Source organism: Rhinolophus ferrumequinum, chromosome 2 (assembly GCF_004115265.2).
Source record: "Rhinolophus ferrumequinum isolate MPI-CBG mRhiFer1 chromosome 2, mRhiFer1_v1.p, whole genome shotgun sequence".
Classification (NCBI taxonomy): Eukaryota; Metazoa; Chordata; class Mammalia; order Chiroptera; family Rhinolophidae; genus Rhinolophus; species Rhinolophus ferrumequinum.
Window position 1 is genome coordinate 50,091,038 of NC_046285.1, and position 25,739 is coordinate 50,116,776.

The 25,739-nt window shown below is 35.6% G+C and overlaps 2 protein-coding genes across 8 annotated transcripts in view; one reads left to right on the forward strand and one right to left on the reverse strand.

Moving 5' to 3' along the window:
• The window catches only part of IQCG (IQ motif containing G), a 28,241-nt gene extending 3,200 nt beyond the window's left edge, over window positions 1-25,041 (forward strand). The window contains exons 2-11 of one of the 5 annotated variants that reach the window (XM_033123680.1): window positions 245-336; window positions 1,466-1,727; window positions 3,629-3,864; window positions 5,785-5,913; window positions 9,057-9,138; window positions 13,819-13,980; window positions 14,927-15,001; window positions 21,765-21,896; window positions 22,639-22,740; window positions 23,827-25,041. In XM_033123680.1, the coding sequence (XP_032979571.1) occupies window positions 278-336; window positions 1,466-1,727; window positions 3,629-3,864; window positions 5,785-5,913; window positions 9,057-9,138; window positions 13,819-13,980; window positions 14,927-15,001; window positions 21,765-21,896; window positions 22,639-22,740; window positions 23,827-23,979 (1,392 nt within the window). In that variant the 5' untranslated portion in view covers window positions 245-277 and the 3' untranslated portion in view covers window positions 23,980-25,041. Of the gene's footprint in view, window positions 1-244; window positions 337-1,465; window positions 1,728-3,628; window positions 3,865-5,784; window positions 5,914-9,056; window positions 9,139-13,818; window positions 13,981-14,926; window positions 15,002-20,658; window positions 20,776-21,764; window positions 21,897-22,638; window positions 22,741-23,826 lie in introns of those variants that run through there. The other 4 variants (XM_033123688.1, XM_033123697.1, XM_033123712.1 and 1 more) reach the window with 4 other exon arrangements.
• A 133-nt stretch (window positions 25,042-25,174) lies between these two features.
• The window catches only part of LRCH3 (leucine rich repeats and calponin homology domain containing 3), a 97,887-nt gene continuing 97,322 nt past the window's right edge, over window positions 25,175-25,739 (reverse strand). For all 3 annotated transcript variants that reach the window (XM_033123640.1, XM_033123664.1, XM_033123608.1), the window contains one exon: window positions 25,175-25,739. This exon is cut by the window's right edge and continues 2,361 nt beyond it. The gene's annotated coding sequence lies outside the window, so the exon portion shown is untranslated.

Genomic DNA, 25,739 nt, shown 5'->3' on the forward strand with positions numbered 1-25,739 from the left:
GATATTAATTTACCTTAAGACTCAAAGATAGCATTTTTTCTGCCAATAATTAAGCTAGTGACTTAACAGACCTGCACCACATGATGGTTCTTCTTTCTCTAGGATTTCTATAATAAGCAAAAAGAAGGGATAAGCTTCAGCTCTTGTAATTCTTTAATTTTCTCTGAATGAAAGGGCATAGAAATATCTTAAATGTTATTCAACAATCCCTTAAACAAATCTCAATGTTTTCTTCCCATTTTAGGTGTCTGCATTTTTGTGAGATTATAAATATACCATGGAAGTTAACAAAACTAACTCAAGAAGAAAGGAAGAGTATGTTCAAAATTCCAATTTGTGTGTATTTATTTATTTAAATAATCCCTTAGGTTAAATTTCTGTGTATTTAATTTCTCTATTGCTGTGTAATAAATTACCCCAAAACTTAAAATATAAATATTTATTATTTCACACAGTTTCTGTGGGTCAGGAATTTGGGAGCAGGTTAGCTGAATGGTTCTGACTTGGGGGTCTCTCATAAGATTGAAGTTGGCCAGGGCTGCAGTCATCTGAAGACTTGACTGGGGCAGGAGGGTCCACTTTCAAGATGGCTCATTTACAGAGCTAGCAAGTTGATGCTGGCTGTTGGCAAGAGGCCTTAGTTCCTCACACTCATGAACCTCTCCACAGGGCTCCTTAAGTGTCCTCATGACACAGTAGCTGGCTTCCCACAGAGTGAGAGGTATGAGAGAGTAAGGGAGAAGCTGTAATGTCTTTTATCACCTAGCCTTGGCACCAGCAATAGCCTTTTAGTTACATAGTATAGTTAGTCCTATTCAATGTGGGGGGAGACTACAAAAGGGCATGAAGGTGAGAATCATCTGGGCCACCTTGGGGACTGGCTACCATATTATGTTTTTCACTAATAATGAGACACTTTTGGTTAACATCTAAAGATGTTGCTAGAAAAGTTAATTTTGGCTCAAATTCAAATTGGTTAAGCATAGGCAAATTGCATGGGTTACGTAACTTTATTAAACAGTAAGTGGCTTGCCTTTGGCTGGTCAAAATGTCACTGGATGGTATTTAGCAGAATCATATGCAGCAAACTACTTTTTTTTTTTATCTTGGTTATATCATATGACTATACGGACTTCATAGGAGCCAATCTACGTGCTGCATTTTTTTTTAAAAAACATTTTTATTAAAATATTTATATATAGTTATATAGCTAATATGTAGCTAAATATATAGCTAATATATAACTAAAATATAGCTAATATATTTATATATAGTTATATAAATATAACTAATATTATATTAGTTTCAGGTGTACATCATGGTTATTCAACAATACCCACCTAGCACTATACATAATTATTCATGCTGTGTGTTTTTTCGTTTTTTTTTTGTTTTGTTTTTTTTGAGTTTAAGTAGTTTTTAAACATTTGATGGCTGAATTATTTTTTCTTTATTCTTTCTCTAGACGTCAACTGGAAGCCTCAAATCTTCCTTCGAATGCTTGGCATTCTGAGGTGACAGTGTCAGTGACGGGTGAACCACCTAGTGCTGTAGAAAAAGAAATAGCCAAAGACACAGACATAGACATCATTCCGGAAGTCATAGAGCCACTCTCCATTGTAGATGTGCTGAGGATTTCGGCAGTTCTGGAGGATACCACAGACCAGCTGTCTATTCTAAAGTATATCATGCCAGTTCAGTATGAAATAAAACAAAGCACCAGCATGGTATATAAACTCACCATTATTTCATTTGTTTTCTTTTTATTTCTCCCATCATTTACATCATTTACCCATGCCATTAAATTAAAATTGGTAATAGCACCTTTTCTCAGATAAAGGGCTATAATAATTACCTGAGATATGGACTCTCAATTGATGGAGTGCAATAGCCATAACTCAAGGTACATTACCAGTCAGAATGTTCTTTTGTTCCAATATACTAGCATTATTCAAAAGGCTTATTGTTAAATCAATTTAAATACAGGTTATGTAGTGAGGTTAGACAAATTACTGAGTTGTCCTATCTTATATTTCTCAGCTGCTAAAAACTAACTGAACACTAGGGGGAGGAAATTCAACTGGACCCTCTAAACATTGCTTTAATCTAAAATGACTTGGTTGTCATAGCTGAGTATGTTTCAACTTGCCTTTCTGAATATCCAGCCACATCACTGTGTCACCCACTACATTTTCCGTGATGTTGTGGACTCCTTCTCAAAGCACTTATTGAGGTATCAGAAAGCTCAACTTGGTAGGGAGCAAAAGCTTTATAAATTCTTAAGCTCTTATAAATTTTAATAATTTAGGTTGTAGATATTAAATAAAAATAATTTAAAATACAAATACATATTTGAATTTAGCAAAATTACTTTATATAATTTGTACAGAATATATTCTTATTCCTGATTTTATGACAAATGAAAATTGCTACATAAATGAGAGGGTAAATTGCTTTCCATATTTAACAGAAAAGTCCATATTTACTGTGAGTAGATAATGAAATTTCCCTGCTTACAATTTAAAAATTATTGTATGTATAACTGAGTTTGTAAAGTTTTTACTAAAGTTTAAAAGTTTAAAAGTTTATACAAGATTTTAATAGAACACTAGATTTGGAGTCAGGAGACCTTTGTGGGTTAGTTGTGTGCTATGAGCAATTCATTTCACTTTCTTGGTGTTAGTTTTCTCATTTGGAAAATGTGATGGAGTTTTAACTAAAAGATCCACATGGTCCCTTCCCTTGCTAACATTCTATGAGTTTTGGGGTAGTTTTAAAATGGCCTTAATGAGTATTATAAGGAATTTTGTAACACATTAATGTCCTTATCAATTAATGAAAGACAAAGAGATTAGAAATCCAAGAATTAAACCTTTCAATGCATTTTTTTTTGAGATTTAGAGAAGTCTTTTATTTCATGTATTCCACACAATAGCCATTGCAAATGTCCACTTGGAATACAAAGAACCATAGTAATGGTTCTTTCAATTTCCACTTGGCTAGAATAAATAGCTACTTTAACTTTCTATCAAAATTACATTTCATGCACAATAACTGAAAGGTGGTAACAACTCAAATGTCCATCAAAGAATGATGGTCACCACTAACTATACTGTTAATTTCTGCTCTTTGGTATGATTCTCCTTTCATTCTTTATATTCCAAACTCATCAATGAACCTTTGAATCTCTACTATATTATAGACATTGTTCTAAGTAATTAAATTATACAGATGGCCATATTTATTTACTATCCAGTCTTGTCCCAAAAAGAATTTGAGGTGAACCAAGATCTCTAGTAGAGATATTTATACAAATAATTAAAATGTGGTAAAAGTTTGCTAATAGAGGTATTTCACAAAGAACTTTATGTTTGGTCATAGTGTTAAAGTTGACCAGGTGGTAAGCTGGGTAATGACAGAGAGAGGGAATGTTACCTAAAGGCCAGAAGATACAAAACAGGGAGATGTGGTTTTGTGTGGCTGAAGAAAAGGGTAATTTTCTTGTGGTATAGAGTACTACAAGAAAGTGGGAGAAGGTGAGGTTGAAAAATGGAGGCAGAGGCCCTCATATAGCATTGTTTCTTTACTCTTTCAAAATCTGCCTTACATAAAACATTATTGTTTTTAGAAGAAAATCAAAGAAATGAATTTAGAAGAAAAAAGCTTGGACCAACTTCCAGCGGTCTCAGGAACCTCAAAAATACCCAGGGCATTCTTACTTAAAGAAGAACCCAAGTTGCCAGAAATCAGACAAGGAGGCGAATTTGCCAACCAGTTTAACAAAATGCAAGATCTTTTCTTTAAAAATCCTGCAAGGGAGACCATAATGACTACGGAGACACTGAAGAAAATTCAGATAGATAGGTAAGGAAGGAGCGCATATTTGGAAATGTAATAATGTATTTCTGAATGGATGAAGAATAGGCACAAAGGTGGCTGGCTGCTTTCTTCTCCTATGGTTTAGTCATTAGAAGTGCAGTACAATTCAAAGTATGGTGGCTTTATGATCTTTGGCAAGTTTCCGTTTTTAAAAATTAGAATGATAGCAACTTTGCAACTTTAGTGTGAGATTAGAAATACAGCTTCAGTCAAGTGCCTGGAAAAATTAGTAGCTATGTGATGCTTTGTCCATCAGTAAGATACAGGCACCATCAGATTAACCAAATGTTAAGCTATGTTTTAATCCTGATGGTTTTTTAAAGGTAGTCTCAATCTCCATTGTCTCATTATTCAGTTTTTTGTTGTCGGTTAACTTGCTGACAAAAAAGCCTGTTAAGTTTGAAAGAGGGTATAACATTATGGTAAGGATTTTTGGTAAATGAGAATTTATAGCAATTACCTAGGGTCACTCGCCAAATCTGGCTGTAGTTTGTTTCCGAAAATAAATTTTGTTGGAAGATAGCATTGCCCATTTGTTTACATATTGTCTATGGCTGATTTCATGCTGTAACAGCAGAGTCGAGCAGTTGCAACAGAAAACTTAGGGCTTGCAAAGCCAAAAATATTTACTCTGTCCCTTTACAGAAGTTTGCTGAGTCCTGCATTAGACCCTCACCAGAAAAGTGATGTCTCTTGCTAAAATCAGTCCGGTCCTGCTTTGCATACATGACAGAAAGGTGTCCTGTTTATAAACTGCCTGATCTAGTTAACATTCTTTTCATTCTCAGTGTGAGGCTCATGTCTTTTCAGTTTCTTGTCTTCCGTGTACTTACTAAGAAAAAAACTTATTGAATCTTTTTGTGTGAACTATTGTTAATAAATCACTATGTAAAATAGTAAGTATAATTCTTGCTGACTCTATCAGAACATTAAATAGCAGTTTTTAAAATTTTCTACATGAAAGAATATAAACAGCAATGGATGAGGAGTTATATATCTATATATCTATATCTATATATCTATATCTATCTATCTATCTATCTTTCTCAAACCAGTTATTGACTTGGGCAAGTCATTTAAACTTCCTGAGCCTCGGTTTACTCATCTCTAAAATGTGACGGTTTTATTAGCTCTTTTTAAATTTAAAATTATTTAACATTTTCAAAATTATAAACTATTTAAAAAATGCAGAAAAATATAAAGAATAAAATTATGAATACTTCATCTGTGTAACCACCAAATCAGAACATTTTACCACGATTGCTTTAGAGCTTTCTATTCCCCCCCCAAACCAGCTCCTTGGATGCTTTTCTCAAACAGGGCTACTTATTTCTTTATTTATTTATTCTATATTTATTATTAATAAAATACTTCAGATACAATTGAAGCTTCTGATTCTAGTCCCCTCACTTTTCTCCCAAAGATAAACTCTCTTCGGGATTTGGTGTTTATTATTCTTTTGCAAATTATGACACTTTTATTATGTATGCAAGTGTGTTATTTAAGCAATACATATAGTTTATATATTTTAAAATGTATATATATTGTCACAGGTACATTGAATGATTGTCAGTCCTTGGTATGTAAACTATTTCAGGTTAAGGAAGTTTTATTTCTAGTTTTCTAAGAGCTTTTGCTGTTTGTTTTTAAATAAGTGTTGAGTTGAATTTTGCCAAATGCCTTTTCTGCACTTATTGCAATGATCATATGGTTTTTCTCCTTTTGCGTTTATCAATGTGATGAATTCTTTAATAATTTAGGTTTTCTAATACTGAAAGACTGGCATTCCAGAAATAATTCCAACTTAGTTATGATGTTCCTTCTGGGTCTTGTGTGACTTCTGTAGCCCTTTGTGAATGCAAGGAAATATATCTCATTAACTCGTATTTTTGTTTCTCCTTACAGGCAATTTTTCAGTGATGTGATTACAGATACCATGCAGGAGTTGCAAAATTCAGGCACTTTCACCAGTCTCCTGAAAGCGTTAAGCAAGGAGAGGGAAAACAAAATGCATTTCTATGATATCATTGCCAGGTCAGAGTAATATGAGGTTTATTTGCTTTGTTGTATTTTAAAGTGCTATAAAACTTTTACCAGAAGTCCTTGATTTCTAAAGCAAATCAAATTTGTGCTTTCCAGGTAGGATAACTAGAAGTCATAAATTCAGGTTCTATTTCTAGTTCTGCTGGGACAATAACTCAGATTTTTGGGCTTCAATTATCTCTATCTACAATATATCAATAATATTCATCCTATACCACAGAAACACTTCTTAAGACTGAGTTCACTGAAAATCCCTAAATTATAACAAGTGATAATAAAAAACATGCCAAGAGAACTTGTCTTTTCCAGAGCCTTTCAACTAATTCCAAAAATTTTATGCTTTAAGAAATTCAACACAATCAAAATGATTTGGGACCATGATAAAATTCTCTTTATATGAATCCTGAGTATGCAGAATGAAAAAGTGTTTATCTTGTCTGCATAGGTGGAATTGTTTTTCCTTGAGATTTTTTCTTTTCCTTTTTAACTTGGTAAAAAATTCTGTACAGGAGTTATAAGAGTAGATTCATTAATACATGTATAGCACTTAGGATAGTTCCTGGTACACAGTAAGTGCCTAATAACAATAATAGCTGCTATTATAACTTAACATTACTTGCTAGCAAGGAAGCAAGGAAATGAGCACTAGTGTACATAGCTGGTGGGAGAATGAATTGGTATAACTTTTTGAAAAGTGATTTACCTATGAAAATAAAAACAAATACACCTAATTTTGTAATATTCACTATTACATATGTACTATTCCATACTTTATTAATATTTAACCATTCCTTGAGTTTGAACATTTAGATTGTTTCCAAATTTTTGCTGTAGTAAATAATGTGTCAATATATACCTTTGTATATGAATATACATCAGCAAATGTCTGAATCTGTTATTATTCCATTAGGTTGAAACACAGTATGTGGAATTACAGAATCAAAAAGAGTCTATAGTTTAATGGATGATGTTATGAAGCTGTTGAAAGTATTGTTTACAAAGTTATAATAACATGATGAAAATGTTTATGTCACAATTTTAAGTAGAAAAAGAAAGACTAGAAATAATATAGTATTATCACATCAGTATAATAAAACTAATAAAAAATATATAGAGAAAACAAGAACTGGAAGGAAATGCACCAATATGTTAACAAATGGGTGTTTATTTTTTTTAATTCTTTAATCTTTTAGTATTTTCTAAAATTTCACTTTATCAAGGGAGAAAATAAACGTATTAACAAAAAAGCTAAACAAAATATATATACCCTTGGAGCCAGCATTCCTACTTTTGGAAATCTAACCTATAGAAAAAAAATTAGTTCCTATTAGACATGTATACAAAATATTTATTGCAGCATAATGGCAAATATATAGAAATAGCATAAATGTCCTTCAGTAGAGGAGTACTTGAATGTTAAACTTTATGAAATAAAAAACGTACAGCTATTAAAAAAATGAATTCTAACTATATGATGGATCTCCAGGGATGTTGGTCATACATAGGTCAGTGAAAAAAAAGTTACAGTATTATGTATATAGCATGATGTTTATAAAGAAAATCTGCTCATTCATACATGTAAGAGCATAGAGAAAGAGGTGGAAGTATATACATCAAAAGGTTTAACATTGGTTACCTCATAGGAGGGGGAAGGGAGATGGCAGATTGTCCACTTTTCCTCATACTTTCCTATTCTATTTTGAAATATTATAATGTGCACTTATTACTTTGTAATTTTGAAAAAAGCTAATCAAGTCAGAAGGCTCCTCTGAGCCATCTTCTCTACTAGGCCCTGACCTCGGCCCCGCCTCCAAGAGAAGTTTCATAAATAGAGGACTAAGGGGAGAGGGATAGAGAGTGAGTGCTAATGAGTACAGGGTTTTTTTATTGGGATGATGGAAATGTTCTGGAATTAAATAGTGGTGATCGTTGCACAACTGTTGAGTATACCAAAACCCCACTAAATTATACTATTTAAACTGATGAATGGTATGGTATTGACGAAGACTCTTCTTGACCTAGCTAATTGTGCTCCTCTGATATTTTTGTTCTAGCAGCCCCAGCTAAGACAGTTGTTTCATTTGTTTATTCTTATATATTGTTTTGTTATTTTGTTTTAAACCTAAGCAATAGGATTACTGGAGATAAACAGAATTCTGTTTCTGAAAGCAAAAAGAAACAATAACATAAAGTAGTTCTCATTCAAACAGTACTGAGTTTGAATCCTGCGTGCCATTTACTATTGGGGTGCCCATGACAAGTGTGTTAGTCTGTGTCTTCTGAGAGGTAGATGAGATTAGCTATGCAAAGACTTCAACATGGACACAGTACGTGAGAGAAAATGGGAGGGAGCCTTCAGACCCAATGCTGGACTGACCCCAAGTGAAGGAGAGGGAAGGCTGGGTAAAAGAGACTGCCTTGCAGTCTAAGGATGGTTCGCAAAATCATCAGGTAGCCCCTGAGCCAAAGTTAACCATCAGAGAAGCCCGGGTCTCCCAGGAAGGGCCTGCCTTAGAATCCCTGCCACGCTCAAAAATTGGCTGGGAACAGACAGTGGGATGTGAGGCATCAGGACACACACCGTGAAGGATTTCAGAGCCTTGAGCTAAAACCTTTCTTTGCTTACACTCCCTGTAGTTAGAGGTCTGTGGCACATTCTCATGTCCACGACAGCAAGTTACCTCAGCTCTCTAAGCTGCATTTTCCCCATCTGTAAAACAGGGATAATGATAGAGACGACTACTTAAAGGTTATTGTGATGTAAGAATATGTGAAGTGCTCGGAACAGAAAGGATTCTTCTTTTTCCTCTTCCTGTTCCTTCTCTTAGTTTTTTTCTCAGCAACAGCTATTTTGAATACAAGACTGATAAGCCAGAAAATCCTCCTTCAATTTACTAAAACACATCCCAGTCTTTTTAACAGTGTCACTGACAATGTGCTCCAGGGACCGGCCTCATTAACGTCACCTGGGAACTTGTTAGAGACGCCAATTCCAGGGCCCTGTCTCGGGCCTACTGAATCAGAGTCTCTGGGGACAGAGCCCAGGAATCTGTTATTAACATCCATGGGATCCTCCGGCACACTAAAGTTTGAAACGCAGTGCTCTAAACACAAATCATTATTATTTCTTCTAGGGAAGAAGAAGGAAGAAACAAAATAAAATCTCTTCAAAAACAGTTTCATAATGTCAAAAAAGAACGGCAAGTTGAAATTCAGGTAAGAATTAACCTGGGCAGCACCAGAAGTTACTGAGCTTAAACAGTAATATAGAAGCTATTTTTCTTAAGCAAAGAAAACTATGGATGAGAAATGATTGTTTCTCCTGGGGTGACTTTACTATTGAAGATGTAACGAGAGTAGTTGGCCTGGGATGTACAAGTGTGTCCAGAACAGAACTCTTGGAGACCCCAACCAAGCTCTTAGTCAGTTAAGCTCTTAGTCAGTTCTTAACCCTCCCATCCCACCGACCACACCACCCGCTCCTTCCCTACAGGGGACCTTGTCTTCTGCAGTCTCTTATATTGCAGCATCCCAGATGGGAGATTAGATAGTCCTCGGTAGGACATTACAAACCTCCTTATACATGATAGTCAGGGTTAATAATGTCATTTGTATTCTATTTCAAATACAGAGTGGATTTATTGAGTTTTACTGGTCATTAGAACCTAACCTTATATCTAATTTACCTCTAAAAGAAAATGCATCCTCGGGCAACTGGATGGCTCAGTTGGTTAGAGCGTGAGCTCTTAACAAGGTTGCCGGTTCGATTTCCACATGGGCCAGTGAATTGTGCCCTCCACAACTAGATTGAAAACAGTGGCTTGAGCTTGGAGCTGAGCTGCTGGAGCTGTGGCCGATTGGCTCAGTGTTTAGAGCACAGTGCTTATAACACAAAGGTCACCGGTTCGAGTCCCACATAGGCCAGTGAGCTGTGACCTCCACAACTAGATTGAAAAAACAAACAAAGAAAAACACGACATGAAGCTGATGGGTCCTGGAAAAACACACTGTTCCCCAATATTCCCCAGTAAAAAAAAAAAAAGGAAAGAAAGAAAATGCATCCCGGGCCAGCCCAGTGGCTCAGGTGGTTGGAGCAAAGTGCTGCTAACACCAAGGTCGCCAGTTCGATTCCCACATGGGCCAGTGCCCTCTACCGCTGAGACTGTGAACATGGTTCTCTTTGGAGCTGGGCTACCGTGAGCTGCTGTGGGCTACCATGTGCTGCCAGGAGCGGCCAGCGGCCAGTGTGAGTGGCTGGCAGCTGGCGAGAGCTGCCATGAGTTGCTGTGAGCGGCCCACCGACAACCAGCGACCATCTGCCTCAGCTGGGGGGAGCGCAAGGCTCATAATACCAGCACGGGCCAGGGAGCTGTGTCCTACACAACTAGACTGAGAAACAATGGCTTGAACCGGAGTGGGGTTGGGGGGAGGCAGAAAAAAGGGGGGGAAGAAAAAAAGAAAATGCATCCCAAGTTTAAAGCAACTGACTTGCAAAACAATGTTTGGGCTACAATCTACACAGTTCAAAATTAGTTCTATTAGGATGATTACCAGGGAATCTTCATTATTCCCTACAGGGAAGTTAGAAGAATATTTTTCAAAGTATTTAGAAGAATTATCTAAAAAAAGGTCACTAGCCTTTCTTTCAAGATACTATCTTTAGGTTCTTCTGAACAAATTGTTTCACATCCTCTCTTATGTTCTATTTACCAATTATAAAGTAACTTTGGTATTGAGTTTTACATCATTATTTCTATTAACCCTCTGTTTATAGGTTACATTTTTTGAAAACCATTTTTCTTCTCTGGAAAGCTTCAAAAAAATTGGTGTGTGCTTAGGTTTTCTCTCTAATGAATAGACTTTTTCAGAGGTTTTTAGCTTTTTTCCCCTGAAAAACTGTCCCATTATTTAAAAATTCCTAGACAGACTGATGGATACAAATGTTAATTTAATATAGAATGGTATTTTTTCCCTTTGCCTTTCATCACTGTAATATACCACATTCCCATTTTTCTTTCTCCATCTAACCAGAGGGCAGCCTGACGTGGAAGACAAGCTCCAACTTCTCCAGATAGTGGCTTCCAAACATTCCAGAACCAATACTCTTGTTCCCTATTTTGTGTTCAACTCTGGAAACAAACACCACATTCAAAGCCTTTGGCTCTTAATAATGTGGCAGCTATCGGAGCCTTATTAACTTTAATTGGTTGACTGCTTCTTTCCATTACTAAATCATGCTTCTTTGAATTCAAATAACAAGTCTAGAAGTCCAGATCTGAAGGCAGTTTTGGGATTTGGAAGTAAAGTTTGGTCTGATACAAAACCCCACAAATATGCTGCACAGTCCACAGACCTTGATCATGGAGAAAGCTCCAGACACTATGGATAACTGAGGTTATGATGGTGTGTTGTGGGGAAGGCAGATCTTTTCTTAGTGAGAATCTTAAAAGGAATCCATACAACTCAAGGCCATTGGCCTGTAACCCAGTGCTTGTAGAGTGCCTCTTTTTTGCACAGTGGGAAGATAAAGAATTGAATGATGTTTCAGTTCATTTATTAGTATGCTTTGATCATGATTTTACCATCACTAGTCTGTCACTATTTTATATCCTCTTCTTCTTCCACACTCTCACCATGGAAAGCTATAAATTTGTATAGAACAGCAATACAGAAAGGAACTCAGAGTAATCAGAGGCCCATGGCAATAGCATGAAGACCAGATGCCCTTGACTTGATACAGTATAATTAATTGTAGATCATTGTTATATGTCCTTATTAACAGTTACATAATGCAATACCTTCTGTTTGCCATAGGCAGAAACTCCTAGAGTTTTAACTCTGCATTTGTGATCTTCATATTGTTACTCTGAAAGACTTAATATTCAATTTGTTAAAGAAACTGACCAGAAAATTCTCTTCAGCTTTTGAAAGTATATTTGTGTATGGACACTGTTTAATGAATATTTAACTGTTTGACACTATTAGATTTTGTGAAAAACAAACCTGCAATTATTTATGTGGGCTGAGGTTTTCTGGAAAAGGTTTTCTGGATTTAAGTAATATACTTGTATAAGCTGGACCTTGAAGAAAGTCTAAATGATTAAATAAGTAAAAGGATTCCAGATGATGAAGAAATGAAAGCATCACATTTTAACCGACGTCTTTCTAGAGATTCAAACTTTGTCACTGACTGTCATACAATTTAAAACTACAAGGGAGGAGAGAAGAGAAATGGATAAGAGAGGAGAAAAGGGGAAGGAGACTGTAGAAAGAAGGGAAGAAAACAATGTGAGCCAAAAAAGATACATCTTAAAATTCATTTAATAAATATGTATGGAGCATCTAAGTTGTACCAGGCACTGGCAGGATTTAACAGATAAGAAAATAGTCATAGAAAGGTTAATTTTCCTACAACCCTACTACTTACAAAGGTTATAAAGTACTATAAGACGTATTGTCAACTGGGCTTGTAACATATTCTTTGCAGTGACTCTGATACAGTTGGATTAATTGCCGATAAATTCCACAGCATTACACCAAGAAGTCAGGCAAAATGACTTGAAGACTTCCTTTCTGACTAATTTTACGGGTCTATGATTCTTAACTGGTTTGCTTTTTGTTATCGATGATCTTGACCAATTTCTGCTTTGTTTCTTCTAATACTTCGCACTAATTCTGCCCCGCTTTCATAGTAAAATTAAAGTTGTTTGATATTTGGAGAAACACAGATCTCTGATTAAAGCCATGCATTTTTGTTAGTAGTTCTATGTTTGCTTGTTGTGCTCTCAGCTAACTCTGATCATCTATGAAATTACTCACACTTTATCTGATTCTTTTCAAATAATCAAATGTTACCACCCTGACTAAAACCCTTCCGAGGCTTCCCATGGCACTTGGAATAAAATTCAAACTTCTTAATAGTGCCTCTGAGATCCTGCATGTTTTGTTCTTACCTACCTCTCCAACTTCATCTTGTCCCACTCTCAACCCTCACTGGACTAGAGCCTCCAGAGTTTTCTTTCAGTTCCTGGAATGTATCCAGGGCTTTGCTGCTTCAGGACTTTAGCACACACGATTCCTTTTCCTTAGAATTCTCCTTGACCCCACTTCCATGTGACAGACTATCCTTCTTCAGGTGTCAGATTTAACATTCCTTTCTCAGAGAATCCTTTTTAGACCATCCATTCTAGTGTAGGTCTCCTTTGTTACTTCCTCCCATAGCCGGTTCCTCTATTCTTTCATAGCATTTGCACCTTTAAAATAGTTTAGACATATTTGTTTCCTTTTAACCACACGTCTCCCACTAGACTGTAAGCTTTTTGAGGCCCAGGGCTATGTCTGTTTAGATCTCTACTGTTTACCTGGTGTGGTACTGAATCAGTATTTTTTAAATAATACTGAGACCTTAAAATTGCCAAGTATTTTGTAACCTGCAAAGACTTTTCACATATATTCTCAACTAATCCTTATAATCACTTTCTGAGATACTTCAGGCCGGGTCGATACTAAGTTTCTGTTTTATAGAAGGTAAGACTTGGGAGAGTTTAACTGACTTGGCCAAGTCACACAGCTGGTGGGGCTTGGGTGGGAAGTCAGGTCTTTAGATCATTTAAACCAGTGCTCTTTCTACCCGAAAGAGACAGTAATGGGAAATCTTTGTGGATACAAGTACCCAAATAGTGTGCCTAGAATTAAGCATCACAGTCCCGATGCTTAGGACAGGTTATCTTTCATTTTCCTTTATATTATCCATGATTATTGGCTAAATTTCCCATAGAGTGGTAGCAGAAAAATAGATCCAATTTCTTGATTTATAAATACAAAAGGTAAGCCACTGACGGAACTGAATGGAAGTAGAATGTATTTTAATTTAGAAACCTGATCTTACCTCTACAGAGTCAGAATGAATATATCGCCTACCTCAAGGACCAGTTGCAAGAGATGAAGGCAAAAACCAACATGGAGGACCGTTATATGAAGAAAAATACTGAGCTGCAGATTTCCCAGACCCAGAAAAAATGTAACAAAACAGAGGAGCTCTTGCTGGAAGAGATTGAGGTAATCACTGCTATCGCAGGAATGAGCCTGGTAATGAATGGCATTTGAGCTGTCATTCCTGATACTGCCTCAGTTAACAAAGGAGGAAGGAGAGATTTTCCTGCTCACTGCTTTCTCTCTCTGGCAGCCCTATCATCTGAGATTAAAAATCAAAATGGAATGAGGACTTGCATATTTGCAAGCAGAGATTCTGATGAGATTTTTGTTTTTGTTTTTGTAATGACTTTGAAAATTGGTTGTACTTTCTGGAGAGGACAAAACAAGATACTTAGTAACTGCAGGTTTTTGTTGCTGCTTTCCTTACCTAAACAGTAACTTTTATCCCTGCCACTAAAGAAATAGAAATCTAGAGCTGAACTGCATTCAAACTTAAATTTATTGAAATGAGAAATCACAGTGAAAAGTATCAGGAGAAAGAAGCAAGGGGTAGCCCCCCGTGCCCCCCCAAGAGGAAGGGTAAATGGCTAAAACAACAACAGGTAGGCGAGAAGGAGCAAACTCAGTATGAGTGTGTCATCCACGTGGAGGACTTTCTCTGAGCCCCCTGCTTATTTGAAAGCTTACTCCCCAGATGTGGCTTAAGGCTAGGACAGCAAACTGTTCTTGCATTCTGGGATTTCCTTTTTTAAGCCTAAGAACCTGTGCCTTTGAAGCACTGTTTCTCTCCCTAAATTGACATCCCTTTGCAGGCAACAGGATTATGGTCCTTTTGTTCTGGGCACTTGCAGGTATCTAGCACAGCGCCTGACACACGGCTCGGCAACGTTTGTAGACACTGAATTGAAGGGAACTGAATAGCTCTGGAGCAATACCGCAGAGTTCAGGGGATCCCAGCTGGTAAAGAAAACTGATGCTGCTGTCACAGAGACACCTCTGGCAGTAGTTGAGAACTGATTTCCATCCCAGCCTTCAAGAATTCTTGATGTTTGGTTTATTGTTCTCACAGAAACTAAGACTGAAAACCGAAGAAGAGAACCGGATTCATACGGAGATTGAAACGTTCCTCAAAAAGGAGCAGCAGGTGAGTCACCAAAAGTTTGTTATCCTCTGATGTGGTTGTGTTCCACTTATAACATACCAAGGACAGCAGAAAGACATTTTTAAGGAAAGAAAAATCAACTTCAATTCTACCAGGCCAATGAATGAGCTGTAACCCATATTTTCTTTTAAAGTTATCCGAGTATTTTACAAAGCTGTCATTTGAGTACAGTAAAATTTTGTCTTCTGCCTTTATCGTTTAGCATTGTATAAGAAACTTTACTTGTTTCAACTTCATAATTTAAAAATTTTAAAATAAAATCCACTGATTTTTTTAAATTTTAAAAATAACATTCTTAGTTGAAGGAAGGTTTTTTTTTAAATTACTTTTTCACTCATTTTTTCATGTTATTAGTCTCTTCCTAAAATAATTTAGATAGTTTTATAATGTTCCATTGAGTGGTTATGCCATAGTTTACTTTTACCCTTTATTTTGGATATTTGGGTTACAGGCATACCTTGTTTTATTGCACTTCACTTTATTGTGCTTCACAGATGTTGCGTTTTTTACAAATTGAAGCCAAGAAGATTGCAACTCATTTTATTGCGATACTTGCTTTATTGTGGTGGTCTGGAACCAAACCTGCAATATTTCTGAGGTATGCCTGTATTTCCAAAATTTCATTATTATAAACAATGCAGTAATGAAAGCTTTGCCCAAATAACTGTTTTTCTTCATTGCAATTATTTACCGAAAGTAAATCACAAGCATGAGAGAGATTATTATGTCAGAGAGAGAAGTATTTTGTGACTCTTGGTAAATATTGCTAATATTTTCAAATTTACACTGCCATCAGCAATGTATGCAGGAACTAATTTCTAGGTATTTTCCACAGTACTAGTCACCTTAGATACTATTAAAAATCTGCTAAGCTAATGAGTTGTTTTATTTTGCATTTCTTTGTTTACTAATAGAATTGACCATTTTTCTATATATTTATTTATTCATTTCTTCTTGTGTAAATTACATGTGGCTGAAATGGTTTTAATTAGTCTTTCCAATATTAATAACAAACCAAGCTGAGTGGAGCCTTTCAAAATATCCCTGTTGGATGAATAAGGAGAAAATTTCCAGCTTACCTGTGATACAGCCTTCGGAGAAAGCTAATGAATTTACAGTACACAATTCCAAATTTGTGGTTACAGAAAATAATTTCTAGATGCTATCTCACAGACCTTTACTGAAAAAAATATCTGGTAGGCTAGTAGAATCAGGGTCCTGTAACCCTGCAATTTAAGAATTATGTAACATTTTACCTGTTTAGACACAGGTTACACACAGGTAAGTGTTAGACACGTAGCAGGTATTTGATAACAGTCAGACGAGTTGGTGCATTAAGTGGATGGTGGACGACGAAGTCAGTGTTTTCCAGATCTTCAGCCTAATAACACAACCAACACATAAATACTTTTTAATGAAAAATTTGAAACAGTACACAAATATATAGATTTTAAAAAGTGAAAGCTCTCTTAATCACTCCCTTTTTCCCTAAATATTTCTTCCACATCTTTTTCTTTTACTATACATACTTGTGTATGTACCTAAATACTTACATGTTTTTAGTATTTATATTTGTTTTTGAAGTAAATGGGATTACACACACACACACACACACACACACACATTTCCAGACCGTTTTTTTTGTTTTTTTTTAAAATTTACCTTGTCTTTAATGTTTTCTATGGCAATACAACTGCTATATAATATCCCATAGAGAGGATATACCAAAATTTAGTCAACATTTTTCTGTCTGTGGACATTGAGGTTGTTTTCAAGTTTTGCTATTTAAACAATGCTAAACCTTCTTGGATATGACTCTAAGTGCATGGCATATGGAAAGGCTATTCATTTTTGCATGTTGTTCTAGATTCCTTATGTCCTCTCATATTAGTTTTAATGGTTTTTCATTTGGGTTTTCTAGGTAGAAAACCTTATTACCTGCAAATAGTAGCAATTTTATATTTTCCTTTTCATTATTTATGTCTATCCATTTTGTGGCTTATTTTATAGAGAGAATGTCAAGTGTAATACTGACTAATTGTAGTCATAAAGGGGTACCATTGTTCTATCCTTGGTTTTAATGATATTTCAGTTAGTATTACACATGAGTTCATAGTCATGTCAGTTTTGTCATGTGCAAGTTAGGGCATTTATTGAGGAAGAATACGACCCTGAAACTTGGAATGGGAACATCTGGTTGGACTCAAATGTAATTGACAATCTTGAACCCCCAAGTTACTCTGAGCCTGCCTTGCCAGTGTAAGTAGCCTGAACTTCTGTGACTGAGAAGAGTAATCTTCCTTTCCCTGTGATAATAACATCTGAGGCAGATGCCTTGAAAAGGGATGCTCAGTGTCGAGATCTAGCACAACAGTACATCTTCAAAGAGATACTGCTTGCTTTGGCTTCGCACAAAACATCGCAGTAGTCCACTGCATTATGTTGATGATATCTAATGATCAGGGATAGCAAGGATTTTAGATGCTTTAGTAAGACATCTGTGAATTAGAAGGTGGGAAATAAACTCGATTTTTGGTACTAATTCAGTATCATTTTGGTCCAGTTAGGTGACAAACCAGACCAGTAATTTGAGCAGGGAAGATTTAACAAAGGAATCATTAACTGGTAATAAGGGATTGGCTACAAAGAAGGGATAAAAGCGAACTCTAAAGACCACCGTGGACTGAAGGACAGTATCCAAGGAAGGATTAAATAGAGCTGTTTGCTTTGTTGCCCTGGGTCAGAGCTGGTTCACAGCTAGTGAGACAAGGCTGGCAGGCAGCGCTGTGGACTGCATTTGGCAAGCAAGGATCCTTTTGTCAGTAAAACTTGTTGGTGAACAAGTGCCCGGAGTGTCCCACACACGCCACTGTCAGCCATGTCCTGGGAACTGAGGAAGCACAGTGGAAACAAGGGAAAAAAACTCCTGTGACGTCCCTCCGGCACCCTCTACTGACAAATCTTAACTTTGTGCCAGTTTCCAAAAGAGCAGTATTTACAGCAAGCATCCAATTTTACAAAGTTAACCAGTGATGGATGAATTTGGAGTTGAGAGGCAATCAATTGACAACGCAAAAATGGGGATTGTATGAGGTTTGCTCTGTAGGTTTATGGTTGGTGATAAACTTAATGAAATTCAAGGAATTTCCTTTTGGTCTCACCTTGCTGGGTTGTTTTTTCTTTTTAATCAGGATGAGTATTCAGTTTTATAAGAGATTTTTTCACGCATTGAGATACATTTTCTTTCAATATGTTAATAAAGTACGTTAATGTATTTGTTGATGTTGAATCATCTTTAAATTCCTGGACTAAACCCTACTTGGTTATAATGTACGTATTATTCTTTTACTACACTGCTAGATTTGTTTTGTAGATTTTTATTTTGTATTTAGATGTTCCATAAGTGAGATTAGCCTGTAGATTTATTTTTTGGTGTTTCTTTGTTGTGTTGCCATCAGTTATGCTAGCTTGGCAGCTTGAGTAAGGAAGTTTTCTATATTTTTATGCTCTGAAACCTGAAAGTATAAATAGAACAAATTATATTATTATCTGTTCCTTGAAACTGATAAAATTCAGTCATAAACAATCTTGTCTGGGTATCATTTTAAAAGGGAGATATTTGGCTACCTACCTTTTCAATTTTGTTAATGATTATTGATGTCTTCACTTTAAAAAAATCTGAGTCATTTTTGGTAACTGTGTCTTCCTAGAAAATAATCTATTTCATCTAAACATTCATTTCAAATTTATTAGTATAAAGCTGGGCTCTATAGTCTCTGACAATGTAAAATTTTCCTTTATTTCTGTATTTATCATCTTTTTTATCAATTTTTAAAAATGTGTGTTTTCTTTTCCTTATTCTTAGCTGAGACTTGTCAAAGGTTTGACCATTTTATTGGTCTTCACAAAAACTATCTTTTGGTTTTATGGAGCAAATCTGTTTTTTCCCCTGTCATAATGGTTATTTTAATAATTATTTTCTGGTACTTTCTTCAAGCTTATGTTGCTAATCTTTGTCTAGTTTCTGAAATGCTCAATTTATTTATTTTCAAATTTTATAATTTTCTAGTAAATACATGTTAGCCAATACATTTTCTGAGTACTGTTTGGCTATAATCTACAGGTTTTGATACATAATGCTTACATTATGTATCATTACTTTCCAAGTAATTTGTAATTTATTTATTTACTTCCCCCCAGCATTTTTTATGCGTGTTTCCAAATATACAAAGTTGAAGGAACTTTATAGTGAAAACCCACATACCCACCATCTAGTTGTATATTCTACCATTAACATTTTTTTATTCTTGCTTTGTCACATATCTATACATCCTTCCTTCATTAATTCACCTTATCCTTTTCATGCCTTTAAAAGTAAATTGTAGGCATCACAATTTGTAGTTTATAATTTATTTATTTTTTCACCCAAAAGTTATTTAAAAGGCTTTTCCTTAAATATCTATGTAGTTCAGTTGGGGAGAGGAGCGTGTAGGTGTCTTTCTATCGCTCACAATAACACTTTGCTGTTTTGGCTGTGGATCCTCACAACCAGCCTTTGAGGTTTCTACTCTTACTGTCCTCTATTGTGGCCTCGGAATGTGAAATGTAAAATTTATGCTTGTTGGAATTTGTTGAGCTCTTATTTGGGCTTTTTTAAATATAAAAATTGGATTAATAATGTTAACATAAAATTCAGATGTACATTATAATTAGATATCTGCCTACTCCATTGCATGCTCACCACTGAAAGTCTAGTTTCCTTACATTATTATATGCTCGTATATATATATATATTTGACTCCCTTTACCCATTTCACTCTCCCCCTACCTCTCTTCACTTGTGGAAACCATCCTTCTTTTCTTTTTTAAAATTAATTTGGGTAATATTGGTTAAGAACATTATATAAATTGCAGATGTACAACTTCGTAATACAACATCTGTACACTCTGTTGTATCCTCGCCATCCAAAGTCTGGTCTCCTTCTGTCACCTTGTATTTGACCCCCTTTACCCTCTTCGTCCTCCCCCCATCCTTCTTTAGTAACTACCATCGTTCTGTTGTCTGTATCCATGAGTGATGTTTTGTTTGTGTGGTGATTTCCTAAGATGATTTCCTAAGTTCATAACTAGATTAAAAACATTTCTTTTGATAGGGAATTTACCCCAATTTATTTTTACTGTGATATTTTCACTTGTTTGTACTTAATTTTTTATTTTATGTTTCCTGCTTTTCAAACTTTCTAGTTGTTTCTTTCCTCCTTAACTTTTGTTACACTGATGGAATTTTTATTGCTTGATTTCTAGCTGTCTGGAGCAAACTCTGGTTATTGGCATCACTTTCATAGTTTTGTAATATCTGCATTATAATCTCTGTTATTGTTTTCTACCTAATTACTCACTTAACTATATCAATTAAGATTTTTATATAATTACTATAAAAGGAAAACCAGTATTATTTGCCATAAATAGAAATTAATGTAAATAGAAGTACAATAAATACTGAATGATGTTATTATATTATAGCCAGCTCCTCTTGCCTGCCTTGAGTCTGTTCTCTGTTAAAAAAAAAAGTTAACAAGATTTAGAAAGATGTTGAAGACATGATTGTACCACACTGACATGTTCTCTCTCTTAATCAGAATGATTGTGAATCACGTCTTAAAAAACAAAAGTCCCCTGTCTATGTACCACCTAAGGCTCCACTTGATGTCTCATTCTTGAAGTACACACTCTAGGAGTTTGGAAGTTATATATTTTGCTCTTGCAATGGTAATCCTTAAAATTTTAACATATATTTATACTTTGTTCTTTTTCTTAAGTCTAGAGTTAATCAATATCTATATCTTTTTGCCTTTATTAAGACAAAGCTTTCACTTATCTCTTCTCTTCCTCTCCTACATCCCATGTTAAATCATTCATTATATATTTCCATTTTATAGATGAGGGAACTGAGGCTTAGAGAATTTAAGTAAACTTATTTGAGTGCCATAGTTGGGAGTTGAACCTAGGCAACTGGTCTTCAGAGCCAGTTTGTGCTCCTTCCATTAGACTATACTGCCTAATTTAGGATTTTAGTTCCAGATTATGATTTATTAAAAAGTATATTATATAACTTACATATACATTTTTTACTGGTTTCTCTCCTGCTTCTTATATATATATCTTTTATTTTGCTAAAATACATTCTTGAGCAACTCTTTCAGAAAGACTAGGTACAGTCTGTCTTTCCCTCACATTTGAATGCTAGGTTGGCTGGGTAAAAAAATCTTAAGATTCACATTATCTTTTAGAATTTTGAAGACATTGCACCCTTTCCAACTAGTATTCAGTGTTACCAATCAGAGATGTGTGATGCCATTCTTTATCATTCAGAATTTTCTATCTACCCTTTATTTCTTTCCTCTTCACTGTAATGTCTTATCCAAGCCCTCTTTCCCATTTCTAAATTGAGCAACATACAGTAAAGTGCACAAATATTAAGTATATAGTTTGATGAATTTTTATGTATATATGAGTATTCTCCTGTAACCACCCAGGAAGACATATAGAACACACTTACAGCATCCTAGAAGTCTCCTCCATAACCCCATTCCAATAAACCAACTCTCCCTTCAGAGGTAGACACGATTCTGACTACTCTCACTATAGAAGTTTTGATTGTTCTTGAGTCTTATATAAATGATTTTATACAGTATATACTGTTTTTATTTGGCACAAGCCATGTTTTAATGTTCTTTCCAAATAGAAACTTGAAGAGAAACTAGAATTCTGGATGGAGAAGTATGATAAAGACACAGAAATGAAACAGAATGAACTGAATGCTCTCAAATCTGCTAAGGCCAGTGATTTAGCACACCTTCAAGAAATTGCAAAAACGGTAAGGAAGCAGTCTCGATAGTGTAAGCCTGAGCCCTGAGGAAAGGGTGGTAGCTAAGATACAGCCGCTGGGTAATGGTCTTTTTGGTCACAAAATGTGGAGGTGTGTCCATAAACCAGTGAGAGTCTTTTTCAGTGACGAAGACTAAGCTGGCAACGATGACGTTGATGATGGGGACAATAGTAGCAGCAGCTAACACTTAAATAGCGCTGACTCTGTCCCAGGCACTTTACCAGTATTTCACATATATAACTTATGCAGCCCTCACAACAACCTCTTGAAATACATACTGTTATTATTTCTACTTTATGGTCTCTAGAAAATAATTAGTAAATTATGATTTCCCAAATGCTTCCGATTATGGTTTCATCATTGGTTGTAGAACTCTCCAAATTTCTCTTTCAAAAGATGGCTATTTTTATGTGTAACTTCTATCACAGCTTTAAAAAATTACATAATTTTGAGGTCATTAATCACACATCAAATTAGTATTTCATTTCAATGAAGATTTTAAAGCAAATTTGAATTATTCAAACTGAAAACTTTAGGGAACAATTACAAAGTTAATATGTGAATATTTACAATATAGTAATCCAGTAAGTTTTTTCTTTTCTTTGGTTTAGCTTTAGATTTGGCATGCTTTATTTTAAAAATTTATATTAAAATTGCAGGGCTGGCTGGGCCACAGCTTAGCCAAGAGAGTCAGCCATGTAACATATGATTAATGTGTCTACTTTTACAGCTAAGGGAGTATGAACAAGTCATCATTGAAGATCGTATGGAAAAGGAGAAGAGCAGGAAGAAGCAAGAAAATGATATCTTGGAATTAAAGAGCATCATAAAGGTAGAAAGGCATAATTGGCTTCTTGGGGCCCCTTCAATTCTATAGCTGGCCTAACACAGTAATGCAAAGTCTCTCTCATTTATTATCAAACTCAGAACAGGAGATCTGTGAGGAAACATGGCCTTTGTTGTTACTGGAATTTGCCAACACAGTCCATGGTGCAGGGAGGCGGTTAACAGAAAAAGAGATGACCTCAACTCTTAATCCAGGGGGAAAGAAATGGTTAGCAGTAGAAGCAAAAACTAAAACTTGTGCCCAGTGGTCAAATTTAAGAATACTATTTCTAACCAAAAACAGCTCTTCAAGGAGTTCTAATATACTACTGCTTCTTCAAACCCTATTTATAATATGTTAGCCCAGGCTATCGGCTAAGTTCTAATAAGAGCTGTTTTCTAAAAAGGGGGACGGAGGGGATAAATAATTTAGGAAAAAAATAGAGATATTTTAGCTTTACATGAAATTGTGTGTCTTAGTGATGATGAAACTGGCAGGTCAGATTCTGGGAAATAGTTTAAAGTAGTAATATTAGCTGGACTGAAACTTGTTCTGAGGATTGCCCTTGTCTCTCAAAGAGGAGTATCTGCTGAGACCAGGTAGTGTGCAAACTGTACTTTGGGAAGCATATTGGGGGGTGGGTTAAAAAAGTAAACTTTAAAGTACATTCAGGACCAGGTATCCAAACTCAAACTTGACCCTTCCATTGGGAGTCCGATGTACAATTAACAAGTATCTATTGAGCTCCTATGGGGTTTTCTTTTGTCAGGATTCCTCGATTGAGAGCAAAAATGTAAGAACTAGCTGAAGACCACTTTTATTTTCTTCTTCCTAGTATATCTGCTCCCAGTCTTTAGGGCTTAGTCTGATTCTAAAGTAGCCCAGACTGTACTCAGAACAGTTGTGTCTAGTGACCACGATACTCACGGGAGCTATCAGAATGGGACAGCATGCTTGGTTACTTCCATGTCTCACACAGAGACCATTTTTTCCGACAGAAGTTACTTTATCAAAAACCAATCCCCTTATGCAGGAAGAATGTAGCTTGTCAGGCATACTATAAATTGTACTCACCCCTCCTTTCTCTTCCAGCTCCAGGCATGGTGGCGAGGCACTGTGGTACGGAAGGAAATTGGCAGCTTCAGGATGCCTAAGAAGGACATAGATGATAGCAAGGATTCAAAAGGTAAAGGTAAAGGTAAAGGTAAAGGTAAAGAAAAAGATAAGAGAAGAGGCAAGAAATAGTGACCAAGCATCTTCTGTCTTCTCCTCTCGTATCCTTGAGGAGGAGGATCTGAAGGAGGAAGAAACGTTTTATCATCAGATAACTCACCTATAGGTTGTTTCTTATTCGGACATTCCCACGTGTGGCCTGGCTCGTTCACTTGGCCTGTTACCTTCGTTTTCAAACCCTGAATTAGGATTATACCGTTGATTTAGGGCTTCTTCATATTTTGAAAAAATTTTGCTGAAAAGAAGTATTTCTAGGAGCCTTGTGAAGATTCCTCTTGCTCTTTCTTGCCAAGAAAAAGTTCATGGGCTTGGCTACAGTGATGCATTAAAACTTCAGTCATTCCTGTAAAAGATCTGATTCTGATTTTATTCAACTGGTTTATAGTGAAAAACCTCTTATGAGCAAAATTGTTCAGTAGGAATTACAAAATGACGTTTATCAAGTGTCTAGCATAATATATACACAGTGAAATTTTAAGATGATCACTTTAGTTTTTATTGGGGGGTGGTAGCTGTTATACGTATCTTATGATATATATCTTATATATAACCTTATATATGTGATATATGTAATCTCATTATATATATACATATCTTATAAGCTATTTCAGCTCCTTTTCTGGGGAAGAGGTAGGAATATAAATTATAAGATAGAAATGAGATGTTAGGCTAACCCACAAATAGTAAAGACGGGTGACACAGCTCCACAGGAAGACTAGTTTGGAGATATTTTTGATAAGTGAGACCCTAGGGTCTATACCTACTTTGCTCACTCAACAATTCTCACCTTATGGGGTATAAAACTAAGAGACAATGTGAAAATACTTAACCTGTGCCTGGAACATAAAGCTGTCACTCTCTATTCCCCTAAAAAAGAATGAGCCCACTGGGTCATTCTTGTTTTGATTAATCAAAATAGAATGTCTTGGGATGCTAAAGCTTTCTCTACAGCACAGTTGGTAATTTCTGAAATTAAAAACTGTCCATATGTGTCACATATATTTCATGAGTTAAGCTTTATATCTAACTCCAAATACAGGGCAAAATGGGTATCTATACTTCCTTTGAAAAGTACATTTTGATCTTAAGGGCCTATTATGAGGACCCGGTTTGTACTGATACTACTTTAAGGAATTAGAAACTCTTTCATTTCTGCCAAGGAAACCATGCTTTAGGTATGAACATTTTCAAATCAGCCTTTATTTCATGCTATTGAAGTGTTGGCTTTTATTTTAATGTCAACGTGTAAGGTGGCATAGAGGCAATTTAAAATAACATACATGATATTGACATATTTATACTTAGAACTTATGCATTATATTTACAGACATACAAATATAGGACAATGTTTGTTTTTACAAAATCTTTTACTAATTACATGTTTACAACATTTTCAGAAATAAAACGAAATCTGCTGTAAAACATCTCACTGCAAAATGTATATATGAAGGCTTCTAAATATCCATGTTTTCCTTCATTTCTATAACCATTTAAGTGCTTAGTTTTAAAAAAACCTCATTACACTCATCAGCATAGTCACATATCATAAGGCACTGCTGAGCTGTGGCAAGTAAGGGAAATCACAGACTCCGCGATTAGCTGTAAGGCTGTATTTTAAAAAGCTAGTAAAGAAAGTGACCTAATATTAAGCCTCCTACTCTGTTCTAGCCAAATACAAAGGCCCCTCCTCCCATGAGTTGTTTCCAGAGAAAAATGGTTTGGAGTGCTAAACATGTATGAGTTTGAAAGCCTGGAAACCTGCTGACTTAAAA